At 37.7% G+C, this 16,407-nt stretch overlaps 1 protein-coding gene across 1 annotated transcript; it reads right to left on the bottom strand.

Moving 5' to 3' along the window:
* Nucleotides 1-2,022: 2,022 nt before the first annotated feature.
* On the bottom strand, nt 2,023-12,984 carry LOC139347700 (adhesion G protein-coupled receptor F4-like). Its single transcript, XM_070987445.1, has 21 exons — nt 12,880-12,984; nt 12,652-12,703; nt 12,326-12,469; nt 12,040-12,213; nt 11,052-11,204; nt 10,769-10,936; nt 10,543-10,593; nt 10,291-10,419; nt 10,120-10,208; nt 9,945-10,006; nt 8,763-8,884; nt 8,387-8,605; nt 7,179-7,391; nt 6,892-7,020; nt 6,615-6,796; nt 5,793-5,969; nt 4,330-5,700; nt 4,119-4,160; nt 3,380-3,430; nt 3,221-3,287; nt 2,023-2,299 (listed from the first exon to the last, which is right to left on the bottom strand). Exons 1-21 carry the CDS (start codon nt 12,979-12,981, stop codon nt 2,241-2,243), a joined length of 3,756 nt encoding a protein of 1,251 aa, XP_070843546.1. The 5' UTR covers nt 12,982-12,984; the 3' UTR covers nt 2,023-2,240.
* Nucleotides 12,985-16,407: the final 3,423 nt, after the last annotated feature.

The following is a 16,407-nucleotide window of genomic DNA, read 5'->3' as shown; positions in this document are numbered from 1 at the left end:
AGACCATCAGTCCAGACTTAGATTTTTTCAACTGGTGTACACCACTCATCACCACCACCATTGATACTGCAAAACAGATGCTCGAGGGGTATTTAGAGCATCACACTTTCAAGCATAAGCTGCTGTATTTGACAAGTTGGGAGTGAGAACATGTTGTCTACATAGTGATCGCATCCTAAAAATAGAAGATTTACAGTCATAGTGCAACTGTTCCAGGAAGACAGACCTTCCTGGGAAAGGAACAAAAGAATATACCAGATGAACAGGTTTTATAAAGCAGGAACTGGCACACAAGATGAGAAGGAAGGTTTTTGAAAGGGGTTCATTTTAATCACTAATAAGTTCTCATTCGTTAAAAAACATTTCACAGTTTCTTGACATATGCAATGAATAACTTCGGTTAAACAAAGTCAGCTGGATATTACAGTAGCCTGTGGTGGCCTGGAGGGAGTGACATGAGTGTGCCACAACTGTGGAAGACTTGTTTTACATAAGTGTGCTCAGTGCTAAAGATCTCAATGGTCTTGTTTGCTACTTTCACTGTGCCACTTTGTTTTAACTTTTGATGGACAAAAGCTACAGCACATTCCTTGTGTATCTGTGCACTTTTTGAAATCAAATTTCATGCTTTTCAAAACCTTTTAAGACTTCAACAAAGAAGATGTAATACCCTTTCTTTTCCTTTCCAAAGAATGAATGCATGTCAGGGGTGACGGATATGTTTTACATCAATTACAATATATTGATATGTTTTCAGTATTGGACGCAAAATCACATTAAGATTATCAAACTATATTAATCAAAATGCAATGAACTGTGTCCCACTGTTATGCATTACATGAAATAAATCCCTTAACAAATCTTAAAGAAAGCCTGACATAATTAATTAACAGTACAGCTTGAAATCTGTAAAAAAAAAAAAAAAAAAAAAAAAAAGAAGACGGACAAGTCCAAGTGGAGTGAGAGTGAGACTAAAAAACAAGGCCAACAAAAGTTCTATTCTAAGACTAAGCAGAGCACAGCACAGATTACTTTAAATGTGGTTAAACATCAGAAATCACTTATGGCGATTCACCGGTTTTACACACTCAAGATTGTTTTCTTTTGATAATGTAGATTTGCTTGCAAACACTGGAAATCTTCCTCCAAATCCAGGTGAACATGCTGCTATCCGCTGAAACATAGATAACTTGTTTCATTTGGCCTCATTGGTTGGACTTCATGTTCCCTTTCCTAGTCTGAGGCACCAGTGTATGAATGCCTAAAATTCTCATGTCCCACTTTTACTTTGCTATCAAATGAAAACATTTGTGGTAACCATCTAACCACTTCTGCTGAGTTGATGATTGTCTTAACTAAAGCTTACATTTTATTGATATGTAAGTGTAGTCCAGGCTCAGATTGCATCAATAATTACATCTAAATAACCAACACATACAGAGGACTTCAAATACCTGCTCTTAGAGTGACAACATAACACTGCTCACAACACAATGTTAGACAATAAGATCGCATCATGAAAAAAAATGTCACATGACAGTAACATGCTTCTACAAATATATTAGTATTACTTTTATACTGATACATTTGTATTTTCTCTGGGTAATTTCATTACCCATTTACAATTCTATTTGACTGATAGCCCTGTCCAAGTCATTTGTCACTGTGATGCCACCCCTTGAGTAAACAATTTCACTGATCTGTGTAAGACAGTCTAGCCTTGGTCAACTGATTTGATTGGCAAAGTAAACCAAAAGGAGCATTTTGCATCTCCTTTGTGGACATTTTGTTAGTTGTTTTTTCTTTATTATTATTTTATTTACTTGAGTGAGCCTAAGTGTAAGATCTCTAATGTGACTTCCTGTACACACAAACAACCACACACTGATGAACATACAGATGCATGCGTGCGCGCGCGCACACACACACACACACACACACACACACACACACACACACACACACACACACACACACACACACACACACACACACACACACTTAATGTTGCACGGTGCATTCACTTTTTGAAGACATCAGATATAGCATTTATCTTCGTAGGAAGAACATACAACTCTTTGTCAAAAAGAAATATAACTACAACACAATTGACATTTTGCATACTATACATACTAATAATATGACATTTTTGCTATTGTATATTAAATAATGTTACTGTAAGCAGTGCTTTGATGAAACACTACTGGTCTTGGACTGGCCAGAGCTGTCTGCAGAGATCATCATGTGGTCATGGAGGAATGAAGTGCACCAGAGGAGCTTGATGACAAATTATAACCATCTGAAAATACAGCAACGAAACAAAGTGATTCAGTCTGTGACAAAACATCATGGCAGCTGATAAGAGTCTACAGGCTGCTGGCATGTGAGTCGCTCTGTGAGGCTGTACTCATACTCACAGACTGTATGTGTAACATCCACATTCTGTCTGTGAAGCGTAACATGAGACTTCCACCGGGTGCGGATCTGTGACATTGAATATGTTGGGCATACCACATGTCTCTAATCCCACGTTTCAGAAGCAGAGCATTTTGCCTGCCCAGCTTTATTGACTTGCTAAGATTGTTTTTATTTGTTCATTTTCCCTTGATTTTTATGCTTCTACTATGAGTAAGTTGGGAGTCTGCACAAGATGTTTTATTTCCAAGCTCCGCCTCACCCCTGATTTCCGCCAGTAATGTTGGCGTTCTGTCTGCAATGCATCTGAAGGAACCAGAAGTGGCAAATCTATTTTATACAGACAGCACGTCAATCAGAACAGATCAGATTGAGCAAGACAGGAAGACAGACAACGGAAGACACCAGGAAACTTGTTGCACACGGAATGTCATGCAGAGGCACCCAGTGGAATCTCAGGGTCAGCAATTCCCGATACCTTTGATCCAGAGCTACAACTTGGACAGTGATCTGAATAATTTTTCCCTAAATGCTGCTGGTAATTACAGTCTGAATGAAATGATGTAAATAGTGGCATTAGCCATTAATGTTTAGCACAGTCATGATTTTGTTTAGTATGCATGATAGCATTTGCTATTTAGCATTAACCATGCAGCATAACTGTGGCTTATGTCTTTAAATTTGCAGATAAAGTTGGATGAACCAACCAGCTAACACGAGCCTCTAGCATAGTTAATAAAACCTTGATATGCGATTAGAAGTTTGGCCTTTAAGCTTCTGTTTCTTTTCTCAATGGTTGCGATACCTCTTCCTCTCCTCCAGTTCCGGAAAAAGCCCAGTCCACTTGATGATGAGTGTCCAGCACTGGTGCTCTAGAAGAAAAGTAACATCAAAAACATGAATCACCATAATGTTTGAATTTTGCAAACAAAAAACATGACATGGTTAAGGAAAATGTTCTTACCCTTGTCTGACTTCCGGATGTTTGTGACTTTATTGCTATTTCTGACCGGACCTGGAAAGTTAATTCTCAAAAATTAGGAAGATGCTATAAAACTCAACAAGCTTGTTTCATTGAACACATGTCTGTAATGGAAGAAATGTACAATTTTATGTAGTTCAGAGAGGTGGAGAGTGTTACCAGTGTTCTGGATTTCAATGCTATCACTACTACCAGTTTACTTTCACTACAGTAGCTACTGATGGTTGACTAGCAACAAGAGCTAATTTGCAAGCTCCAAAAAAAGTGGTATTATTGCAAACTGTAATACCTGTCACTTTCATTTGTTTTCATTCATTATTTTTACTTTTTATTCAAGGCATGACTAAAAGGAGGAAGTTTGACTTGGATGGATTCATGGATGAATTATTTCAATTGAAACTTTCTGAATCATTTGTTCGTTGTGAATGCCAACTAACTGCACCTTGACTCATGAAAAGATAGGTAAACCATAACAAAACAAATAAACAAACAAACAAAAAAACATCTTTATCCCTTATTGTTTTAAAATGTACTTGAAACTGCACTTGAAGCACTTATGTTGGTGTACTCGCATAATTCTTGCAAGGTTTTTAGGCTGCGTTCACAACAGTAAATAAATGCAACTTCTAATTCTGTGGGAATTTTTGTTTGGGATATCAAATGCAGAAAATGCCGAAGAAGCAGATGATTAAAATAGAATTGAATAGTGAGATTTACATACCTTTCTGTCTAACAGTGTTCCAAAGAGCAAAATGAAGAAACCCTTTAAAGAAGACATACAGAGTAGCATCAGCTTAGAGAGCTTCAATGACAAAAGGCAAACTCAGTACTCAAAATCCATGGAATAACTTCAGGTACAAGACTGTACTGTAATATAAAGAATATAAATGTCATAATAGAAATATCATTAATATTAACTACTGTATTTGTACCTGCAGTGAATTGAAGAATGCAAATGAAATATGGATTCCTCTATTGTAGGGGCTGGTCATGGTTCCAACTCCCAGACCCCAAGTTAATCCAAAAAATGGTGTGAGGACAGCCAAACTCCTGGCAATAACCACTAGAACGTGCCTCTCAGCTGCTTGTGCAGCATCTGCCACTGCCCTTCTCCTCAGCATTTTGTATATCACCACGAGCAGGATTACAAAGTTTATCACCACTATTACCAGTGCAGGGATTACAAATGCCAGTAGGGCTTTGGACTCATTCCAGTTGAGCCAGCAGACACCAGTTCCTCGGATATACGCTTGTTTGGGTGCAGTTACGGCTATAGTTATGATAGCGATTATGAGAGGTGCCCCGTAGCCGAGAGAGAATCCAATTGCCAGCATAGATGTTTTAGACAAACCCCCATCAAAGACACTGACTGTGCGGTAGAACAACAGTAGAGCTGAGGCTAACATCCAGAAGAACAGGGCAAGGTAGAAAAAATGGATGAAGAATGTAGCTGCAGAGCATGCTGGGGGGTTTTCCTCCTTTGCATCTGAAATGGCTGCCCCAATAATAAACCAAATGTTTGCAATCAGGAGAGACACGGCGATGTTAACAACTGAAACATGACGTAGGTAGGATGTATTGTTCTTTCTTATTTTTCTCCATATGACAGCTTCAATGATGAGGCATATGACCAAGGAAGCCATGGATATGCCAACTCCAATGTAGGTTATAATATCCAGCACTGGGTCATCTGGACTGTAGGGTGACATTAGGATAGAGAACGAGGTCAAGTGGTTGCAGTTGCAACTGACAGTTTCGTTTATGTTGTATACCAATTCGCAGCCTTTGTCATCCCATCCCCCTAGACCGTCAAAGAGGCTGAAATTCCAGAAGACACACTGGGGGTTCCCAAGAGTATCATTCATAACATCAAATGTGAATGAAACATTTTTGATGATGCCACTGGACTGAACAAGTACGACTCTCCCATTGATGACATACAAGGTTGAATTGTCTTTGTCTCTTGGGGGGAGTATGTTATCCATTGAGGCAAATGTTATCACAGTGATTGACTTATTTCTTTCATCAGACTCTGGTATGTCTATCTCCACTGAGGAATCAAAGTCAGCATCAAAAGAATCTGTGAACGTAGTTTTGTTCAAGAGAATGTGAGATGTGTAAATGTCAAAAGAGTCAGAGGTAAGACCACTTGTTATATTCTCAAAAGCCAGTAATAATTCTGAGCTGATGCTTTCAGCTGTTGGGCCTGTTACTGAGGTGTTTCTGGTATCATTGGTGTTTAGGAAATCCCATGATTCCTTTGCCTCATTTATTGTGAGAACTCCGCCAGTCAATAGGATATCCTAAATTGAAGAAAAAAGGAAATCAGATCATTTTCAAATGTAGTGCATATTGTTTTAGACATGTGCAAACCACAGCAGACTAATACACATACCTTCATTGATGTTTTAGTTATTGGTAAAGATAATGATGTTGATGCAAGGGCTATATTGCTGAGTATTGCAACAATGGCTCTAATGGTTGCAGGAGATTCAACAACTTCCGTGGTGTAGTTGACAGTGACATTGCTGAGTTGGGCCAAGAATAATGGCAGTGAATTGTTGTTCAAGGACTGTGAGATTTGAAAGAAAAAGCATTAGCAAAACAAGGCATTTCATGGATCAAATTAAAGCTGCTGATTTTTATTCATTTTTTTTGCTCGTGGAAAAATACAAATCATGGTCAAATTTGGTTTTCTGCATTAAAAGAAGGAAGAGATATGTTGAGGTTTTGTTGATGGGACCTAAGTTACATTAAGCCCAGACAAGTGCGAAAAAACAAATAAACATCTTCTTTATGACAGCCAACTTGTCACTATGAGCATAATACTGCAAAAAAAGAGAGAATTATAATATGTGAATGTCAACAGCTGTTTGAGTTGTATGAGTTCTGACACCTGGATGGGCAAAAAACAAACATATATGTGGTAAATACAAGCATATTCTGAACTGAAATTTCATGCTTGACTCTGGGAACAGTAGTTTCACAAAATAAAGAAAACTTAAAAATCTGAGGCACATTTACATATTGTAGGTGAACACTTAGTTAAGATTCTACGATGAAACAGGCCTGAAATGTGCAATTGTAGAGCGCAGTAAAACACTGCTTCAACCTGGTGTCAGGATACTCTTTAACATTTACCTCTCTGACAGCCCTCAAATACTAATTTCACCTCTGTCTATACCAGCATTTAGTGTCAGAAAAAGCTCTAAGTCACCTCAGACTGCTCGAGCAGGTCCTGAACCGGTTGTAGGACGCAGTTGTCTTGTTGATCTTCCCATCTGCCATTTGCCATGCAAACTGCTGTCTTTTCTCCCACCTTGTTTGAATCACAGGGCGCTATAGCCTTGTCATTTTCAATTCCATTACCAAAGACAGGATCATTGATACATACAAATGCTAGAAATTGAAGAGAGATTTTTTTTGTTTATTACAGGAAAACATATCTTGATCAGAATTGCATAACATGCTCTAATGCCTGGATTAATACTTACCCTCTCTGGATATTACCAGTGTTATTTCTTTGCTAAAATCTGGATAGTTCTCCTCCTGACAAATAAACTTTTTTTCACTAATTTCACAGTCAGTGATTAAAAACTGATGGGTGATCTTATCACTGGTGCCTAAAGATACCAAAAAAAAAAAAAAAAAAAAATTGGGACAAAGAACATCAACATTTGCTCATTGAAAAAACTGTAAATGTACACATATTATCTCAAATATTTGTTGAGAAATATTAGCTTAATATGTAAATAGCTCTTTTTTTTTTTTTTTTTTTTACCTGCAGCAGGTATGTCTTTAAACTTGACCCTATAAGGACTGTTGACAGAACACTGCAGTGACACTTCCTTTCCATCCTCACAATTGACCTTTTGTCTGATCGGTGTCACTTGGACCAAGGGTCTCTCTTTGAGAATGAACTCTCCCTCGGATTTCTGTCTGAAAACTAATGCCGCGGTCACAGTTTTGTCTCTCAGCTTGCATTCATACTGTCCTGAAAGTGAAGGTGATCAGCAATTAACATCAAATCAATGAGAAATCAGTGCTGCCAAACAAATATAAAAGTAGGTAGGATGACGCCACCATCAGGTTATCAGGGGCTGTAATGACCTTCCAAATATTTTGACTTCAATAGACTTGAACAGTATCCAGGCATATCTTTATAGACACCTGAAATTATTGCTACTACAGGATATATCTGCTCTGTAAATCACTTGTCAGGTGTTCTCCTTTGAGAGAAAAAAAATGAAAAGGGAGAAAATTATATCTTCTAGTTTTTGGTTGCATGGTTGCTATTTTTGCAGTGTTTCTGATATTTCCTCAAGAACCTGTTTTTTCACATTTAATAATAATAAAAAAATAAAGTTAAATTAAGTTTAAAATAACATTAACATTATTTTTAACTGGAAAAATGATGACTAAAGGGGATTTCAGTTGGACTGCTTTTGTCTTGCTTTTGTCTTGTCTCATCTACATTTAGATGGGTTTTGAAGAATACAAGAGAAGGAGCCTGAATTTGATTTGGAACATGCATTTTGTGGTTTCTGTCATTAAGAAAATAATTTCTCTGCCTCTTCTGTGATGCATAGATGTTTTACATTTAGCTCTCTGTTCAAGTTAAAGGTAGAAAAATATAAAAACTAATGGTTACCACTTTAGATATATGAACACCTTCAGCCTTTCGTGTGAGTAAAACCAGGTCTATGTTTTTTAACAGTTTTGGTCAAATCGCATTACCATAACCATACATATTTTTTTAGCATTTGTGGGTCAGACTAAACCAGTTAGTATTGATGCTGGTTTTGCATTCTAAGCATTCCATGACAAACTGCTCTCGGGCCAACCACAGTTCTGCATTCATGCAGGTCAGAGCATGACGGAGAAAAGTCCTAGATAGCACTTGCATTGTTAATGTGTATAATTTGTGAATGTCTCCTGAGGCAGGACTAAAAATCATTTTGATTACAACATGCTGGATCTATTTCTTACCACTGTCAGTGCCAAAAAATCTGGACACAGTTAACGTCGATGCTCCATTCGTTTTTGCAATGCTATGTTCGCTATCTTCAGGGATCACTGTGCCCTCACGTCTCCACTCTGCAATCCAGTTGGTACTAAAATTGAGAGCCTTTGGTGGAGGGCCACAAGTCACAGTCACACGTTTCCCAAAAAATGCTTGAGATGGTTCAAACTTTAAGGGTGTTGTGCCTTTAAAAAAAAATGGACACAAAGGTCATATAATTATGAAACAATCATCTAAACAGAATGACCAGTTACTCCTGAAATGACAAATAATGTGCATTTAGAAAAATCACAGAAAATGATCTCTCTCGAAATTTTGCAAAAATATGTGCAACTGTCTTACTGTCAGCGATCAAAGGGTATATCTCTCCCAACTCTCTACGTATCCCTTCTTGAACTGCTTCAATTTCAATGTCTTGAACAGAGATTGCTCTTATTACATAGTCACAGATGGTGCTTCCACTCCTGTAATACAAAATTGAATCTCAATGAAAATTCAATCATAAGCAGGCATAATGTAGTCCATTCAGGAATATCTGCTCTGGAAACTTGATATTAACCACAACTAACCACCTAGAAAACAATCTTAAACACTGTATGGTTGCTTGTTTTTGCCCTAATGACATAATAGAAGATAACTTTTGCTGTTACTCAATTCGCTGTACTTGTTCTCTACTCTATACTCCATCCATCCATTATCTATACCGCCTATCCCTTTCGGGGTTGCGGGGGGCTGGAGCCAATCCCAGCTACAGTGGGCGGGAGGCGGGGTACACCCTGAACCGGTCGCCAGCCGATTGCAGGGCCACATGCAATGACAAACAAACATTCACACTCACACTCACACCTACGGACAATTTTAGAGTCATCAATTAACCTAATGAGCATGTTTTTGGTCTGTGGGAGGAAGCCGGAGTACCCGGAGAGAACCCACGCATGCACGGGAAGAACATGCAAACTTCACACAGAAAGGCCCCGCCTGACCCGGGGATCGAACCGGCAACCTTCTTGCTGTGAGGCACGCGCACTACCTGCTGCGCCACCGTGCAGCCCTACTCTATACTCTCTACTGTATAATCTCATATACTCTATATCACCTTGATCAGTGATATAGAGTTTCTGGATTTTGAAACGTAAACCAAGGTCCATTTGACATGAGCCAAAGTATACAGCAACTGTTTGGAAAATGTATTAACACTGTGATTGAAACTTCCTGCCAATCCATCCAACAGTTGTTTCAGCCTGGACCAAAGTGGTTGACTAACCACCACTGCCACCCCTAGAGCCAAAATAACGTAAAGAATTCTGATTTTACAATGTAGAGACTACACCCCTATAATATCATACTGAGGTGATAACATTTTTGTAACCACTTTTATTATATTAAATTTAAAAATGTTATTACCTCAACACCATGCTAATGTAAGTATGCTGTGACCTTGAGAACAACCAAACTGTATAGAAAAGTATATCTCCAAAACAGATTTAAGAAGGAGAGTAAAATAAAAAGAAATTTTTGACTTACCGAAATTCAACAATCTCTGCTGCTTCTAGATTGGAGATGTGCTTCTTACATTGTTTTTTAATCTGTTTTGAACAGTGACAGAGCCTGCTTGTTATGGGTTCTACAGTTACATCAGTATCAAATATCACATAAATTCATCGCATCAACACTGTGACAAAGACACTTCAAGACTTACACTATTATCAGATGTTTGGTAAACCTCACTGGTTGGGTCATTGTATGAAGGATCATAATCTATATCCATGGCAAACGACAAGGACCTCTCTACAGCACAAACAGTTGTTATCACAAAGAAGCAATTTCATGAGATACGCAAAACTTGATTCATGCATTGTATGTGTAATACCCTCTGGTGGTGGTATTGTCACTGGTGTTGTCAATGGCGTTGTCAATGGCGTTGTCACCGGCGTTGTCAATGGCGTTGTCAATGGTGTTGTCTCTGGTGTTGTCTCTGGCGTTGTCATTGGTGTCGTCCCTGAAGAAAACAATTTGAAAAATTCTTCAACACTTGGCATCAATAAAAGTTATTTCACAGCAAAATATGCTTTTATATATTTTTTTTTTCTACAGCAAGTTTTCAACATTATCTATGCAAAACAAAGCAAAGTTTGTACCATACCAGTAGTTGGGGTAGGACATTGTGCAATATCTGTGAAGCAACATTGGAGATTAAATTATATACAGCATCAACACAACATGATGCATGAGTCTGTGTATAACAGATAGGTCAGCACATCTACGACAGTCAGACAGATACAGTACATTCATATGTCACCTTTTTTGTCAATAGTGTCACTTTTATTGGAACAGTCATCATTGCTTACTTGTGATTGGTTCACAGAACTGTCCATCAGAAGGAAGTCCATTTATGCATTTGCAGGTTTGTCCAGTGGCATTACTGCATGCACTGTAGATGTCACACTTATCACAGGACCAAGCAAACTGCTCCTCACACTGACACTGCAGTCCTCCAGTGGAGTTCGGATAGCACGCTTTCAAAGAAATTTCAAAAAACTTCAAGCCACAGTATACAAACTATACAGATAAAACAACATTAAATCGCTCATGCAAATTACAGACGGAAACAAAGAAAACAAAAAATCTTACCTGTGGTGAAATTAAAGCCTACTACTTTTACAGACTGAGTGATGGTGTGGGGGAGTGATAAAGCTGTCACAGCTTCCCTGAATAGATGAATGAAATTTGGCACACTGGTGACTGGAATGCGCAAGTCAAGGACTAAATCAATGTCCACTGGGTCTGTGGAGGAGAACAGGCAACACTTTTCACTGTGTGCAGTCATCATGACATGAACTATGTTGTGCTGTTACCCATGTGCACTATTTGTCAGACTTTTTAGGTCACCTTTTTGCTTGAACTTAAACTTGACATGCTTTATGTAAGTTGGATGAGCCTAGAGGCAAATGTATGCTTTTCCAAAGCATTAATGTATCTACAATAGATCATCCAAGAAATATGCAGTTTTGGTGATTTTACAACATTAGGGCAAATCTTCAGCAACACACACAGACCTTCATTCTCTACATTTTACATGCCATAGATACGGTATGGTGGTGTAGGTGGTGTTTCAGCAGCACTTTGAGTGTTATTGTACTTTTCTATATTTTAAATGTCTATTACACTTTTCTATTACTGAAGAATCTATTCTACTTCACCCCTGCAAATCAAAACAGAATGCTTCTCATACCAAGACAGCACTGAATGAAGCGAATAGTTCTAATCTTTTCAATCAACACTTTTCACTATGCGCAGTCATCAGACTCATAAATTAATAACACTAAGGGACCTTTAAATTGTACTTTATTTGCAATATTTGAGGAAATTCACTTCAGTGGGGGAAGAAGTACTAGTAGTAGTTTTACTTAAGTAAAAGTAACAATACCATATAAATTCTCTGTTACAGAAATATTTACTTTAAAATAGAAAAGACAGCCTACTCACTGTCCAGTGAAAATGGAATGAAATGTTCAAATGTATCTCAGGTAAATCAAATTTGTATTCAAATACAGTACTTCAGTAAATGATACACATCTCAGTGTGACATTACAGAATGAGTTAGCAGTGCTGGGCCTACCTGTTTGACTGGTGTTTGGCTGGCAGTACAGGCCATCAGCCGGCAGGGCGTTAATGCAACCACATTTGTCAGCAACGATGGCGTCACAGGCTACATGGTTAATGCAGCTGTTATAAGACCATGCAAAGCTCTCCTGACATCTGCACTGGTATTCAGACATATTTGATAAACACACTGTCAGGAGAGAGAAGCAGACAACAACAACAACAACAACAACAACAAGGTTTAATGACATATTTACTGAGAGGGTTAAAGTATACCTAATGGAAACAAAATGTTGTTATACCTGTTGTGATGTCAATGCTGATAATTTCAGCACTGCTGCTGATCGTTAACGGGAAACTGTAGGTGTTGAGAAGCATTTGGAGATGCTCCAGGTCAGATATATTTATAACAGCTTGGAGTTCATAATGAGAGGAATTTAAGTTAGCTGGGAAGACAATAAACAGGATCATTGGTAAACTGATGAATTGCATACTTAAGTGAAAAGGACATATTCAGTTGTCAATAATGAATATTTTTGGCTCTAATGAGCAGACAGGTATTCAAACAGTGAATTGTATCACTGATACAGTTGATACATTCAATTGATACTATCAAAACATGACTCACTTGCTCTTTTTTCTCTGGGATGAAGGTGGGATGCTTTTGTACCCATCAAGTCCTGGAGAAATCCATTTCCACCTGATTAGTTCACTTGTACAGTTTGTCTATTTAAAACAATGACTAAATACATACATACAGTCATATACAAAACAATCTGTTTAGTGGTGTAGCCAAATCACCAGTTGCAGTATCTCACGGTATAGCACTATAACCTTTCACAATTCTTATTCTTACCTCAAAGAATACATTCAGAGACTGGCTGTGCAGTTGATTCTCCAGACTACAGTACATAACCAGGATGACAACCAAGTATCCTAGTGCTTTAAGTAATGCCATCTTGACTAGAGGGAGAATACAAGCAAAACAATTATTTGTCATTACTAAATGAATCAGAAGAAATGTTACATTTATTCCTTGCAGGACAAACTCATAGCTGATGGTAGTATAGATGCTTTGTAATTTATAAAACATCCCTTTCCCTTCACACAGTATCTTTGCTTCACATCTCTCAAGGATTAGTAAAACCACATGTTGTTTTTACAGTTTGGTTTACTATGGATTAAAGAAATAAGACATAACATCTGAATGGTTATGTCTGGATTTTTTATTTTATTTTATTTTATTTATTTATTTTTGGACAGAGTTAACCTGGAAGTAAGCTTCATTGAGACTTTGCTTTTTAAACCAAATGAAACTGTTGACTTGTTTAGATCAAATTACCTGCGGGAAGATTTGAGTGACTTCTCAATTAAATCAAGTTTTAAATTAAACCTCCAAGGTGGCAGATTTACCTTCAGCTGTCCATCAACATGGACACACTGAATAATGTGATTACATTAGTAAGGCTTTTTCACATGTAAACAGAAGCTGAGGAAAGATAGTGATCATCCCAGACTCTAGCATGAGACAGAGCCAGAACTCTCTGGAGTCATCAAGACAAAATTTACATCCCAGCCTTCCACACCCTCACTTTTCAAGGTAAGGTTTATCAATTTAGCATTCTGCAACACAGGGTTGCAAAATATATAAATGGATGAATAAATAAGTGCTAAAAATAAACCATGCTTATTTGGCGCTGAGGATGAATTGAAGCCTGATGAAAAGAAGCTGCTCTGTAGTCTGGTGGTACATCAGCAGATATTTCTGTCTCGCTTGACAGATGGCAGCAGGCTGAACAGGTGTGACTGAAGACCTCACCTCACTCTCACTGATGCTCAGAACATAGGTGCCAACGATTGGTGCCGACGAGTGGTTTTAATCATCCACTGCGAAACCTTCCTTAATCACTGCTCCTGTTGTAATAGACAAAACAGTTATCACTACTTCTTTATCTTTCTTCATCTTACCGTGGAATGCCAGTTTGTAACAGTTTAGGATTCTGTTTTAAATATTGTTTGAGTCACATTAGAAAAACTGGTTTAGTTATGCTTCCGTTTACCTCATGAGAAAGGGAATACCTTCTTAACTTCCTGGTCAGACCACTGTTTCTTGATTTTCTCTGGCTTAATTTATCACTTCCGCCTTGTTTAAATCTTTTTTTCAAATTTTAACTTCATTTTAGCATCCAGTTCATTTTAGAGATTATTTTAAAATTCTCTTAATTACCTATTTGACATTACATGTTGAGGAGACAGCTGATGCTTTAAAGTAATGTGGTGTTTTTAACTTTTTGGAAGTCATGCCTCATATTAAAACACCATAAATTACAAGGTGGAAGTGTGGGAAATGGCACCAATAGACTTTTTTAGACTTGTAGCTTGTATGTAGCTCAACATACATTCTACATATTCCAGCCTTCTTCCTTTTATGATTTAAGTTCCTGGGTGGAGGAAAGAATAAGTAAGTTTGACTGATTTCTGATTGATAGATGTTAGATGTTAGTCTTCTACTTCATACAATAAAGAAGTTATTATAAATTTCATCCGTATGATGCTATTGATTATGGATGTCATTGTGTGTGATCACTAGACTACCGCATAGGCATGTGACATCATAGTCACCATAAATAAAAATAAAAGAGAAGATACTGAAACTACTATCATACAGTGGCATTTCAGCCAGCACAGATGACAAAAACTGGCAGATCATTTATGCAAGTCCAATGTTTTTTTTATTTATTGAAACAACATTCATTTGACATCAAAATCAAAATCAATCCAGAGTATCATGAGTGGCTAGGAGGCACTCATTAACATACGATCATTTTTAAGAGTGTCCCAAATTACACTGCTTCAACCAAATTATTGGCTTTTGCGAACCTTACCAACGCTTATCAGTCCCACACAAGTACTGTGTGTATACATTCTCACTAATGAGAACTAACTTAGGTAGTTGAAGCCTACTATTACTTTCTATTAAGACACTGTCTGGCAGTTGGCCCAGGAATGAGTATACACATTCTCACTAAACATCTGACTCTGGTAAACCGAGCTGGGTTAGCACAGCATAAAGTCCTCTCATTTCCAGTTACTGTAGAGCTTTTTACAGATTAAAACCTTTGACACTAGCAATAATGTTCATTTATTTGAAGCTTCACATGTGAATTCCTAGATTCAGATTTATGTTTTGAAGCTATTTTTTTTTTTTTTTGTTTGTTTGTTTCTTTAGCTTGGCTGCATGAAAGGAGTCTTTTTTGCTGATCTTCCTTAAAAGCTAAAACATGCTGCTGGAGTTTTACTTTCAGTGGCTGTTGAAAATAAGACAGTGGTTTGTTAGCATTCCCCCTGGAGATTCTGAAACCGCACGTATTGTTAATTATTACAGTATAATGAAATTGGACAATTGCAGTGTTGTTTGATATGGCATTTTTATGTAAATTGTGCTTAAGACATACATCTGCAGTATGTCTAAAGAAAATGTAAAAATCAACATGTTCCCCTTATTCTTGTTTGTAAGTTGCCAAATGTTTTCACCTGTTTTGTATAATGGATTCTTTCATGTGAGACTATCCAGGCTACAGCAGTACGTTCTCTGTAATAATTATCATACCCCTCAACGGTTTGCCTGAATGCATAATAAGTAATAACTGTCTATATTAGACAAGAGTGAAGTTTTAAAATGTGAATTGTTTACCTCTCATTGTTGTCTGTCTTCCATAAAGGGCTCTTGTCAGGAAGGGACAATCATCTTACTGTACGCCTGTAGATACATGGAGCAGTTTTTAAAAATGTGAGCCATCCGTCAACTTCCTGGAATACTGTCTGAGTCACACACCTGTCTAGCAAGTTCAGTAACCTGATCCATTGCATGAGTTAAGTACACTGGTCGAGGACTATGAGTGTTATGATTTGTTTTTGTGTACACAGATTTAAGTTTGACTTTAAGTTTTTGTTCAGAATCCAAGTTTGGCTGCTAGGTGGTTGTGGTGGGGAGGGAGGGCAGTTTCTCTCATTCACGCAGTGCTGATAATGACAATAATTTATGGGCATGGAAGTCCACATCTGCAATGCTGTAATCATTTCTCAGGTGCTTATTGCAGAAGCTGTTGTCAGCTATGACAAAAGTAGCACAGTACTGATGGACTTCAGTGTCAGTACATTGTCTCAGATCACCCCGTACTCTAACTCGAGCCGTTTCCATGATGTGATAGGATCTTAAGTTAGACTGGTATTTTTGCAGGTACCTTTTTCAATTAGATATCAAGCACACAACCCTCCTTGGCACTCTTTCGATAATTTACTCTAAATAACAGCAGCAAATATAATAAACCTATGGCATGCTGCTCTGTTTTTATCTCGCTTATCTTGTTCCTCTTTCTTTGTA

This window comes from Chaetodon trifascialis, chromosome 19, assembly GCF_039877785.1.
Source record: "Chaetodon trifascialis isolate fChaTrf1 chromosome 19, fChaTrf1.hap1, whole genome shotgun sequence".
In the NCBI taxonomy this organism is placed as follows: Eukaryota; Metazoa; Chordata; class Actinopteri; order Chaetodontiformes; family Chaetodontidae; genus Chaetodon; species Chaetodon trifascialis.
This window is presented reverse-complemented; position numbering and strand designations above follow the sequence as displayed.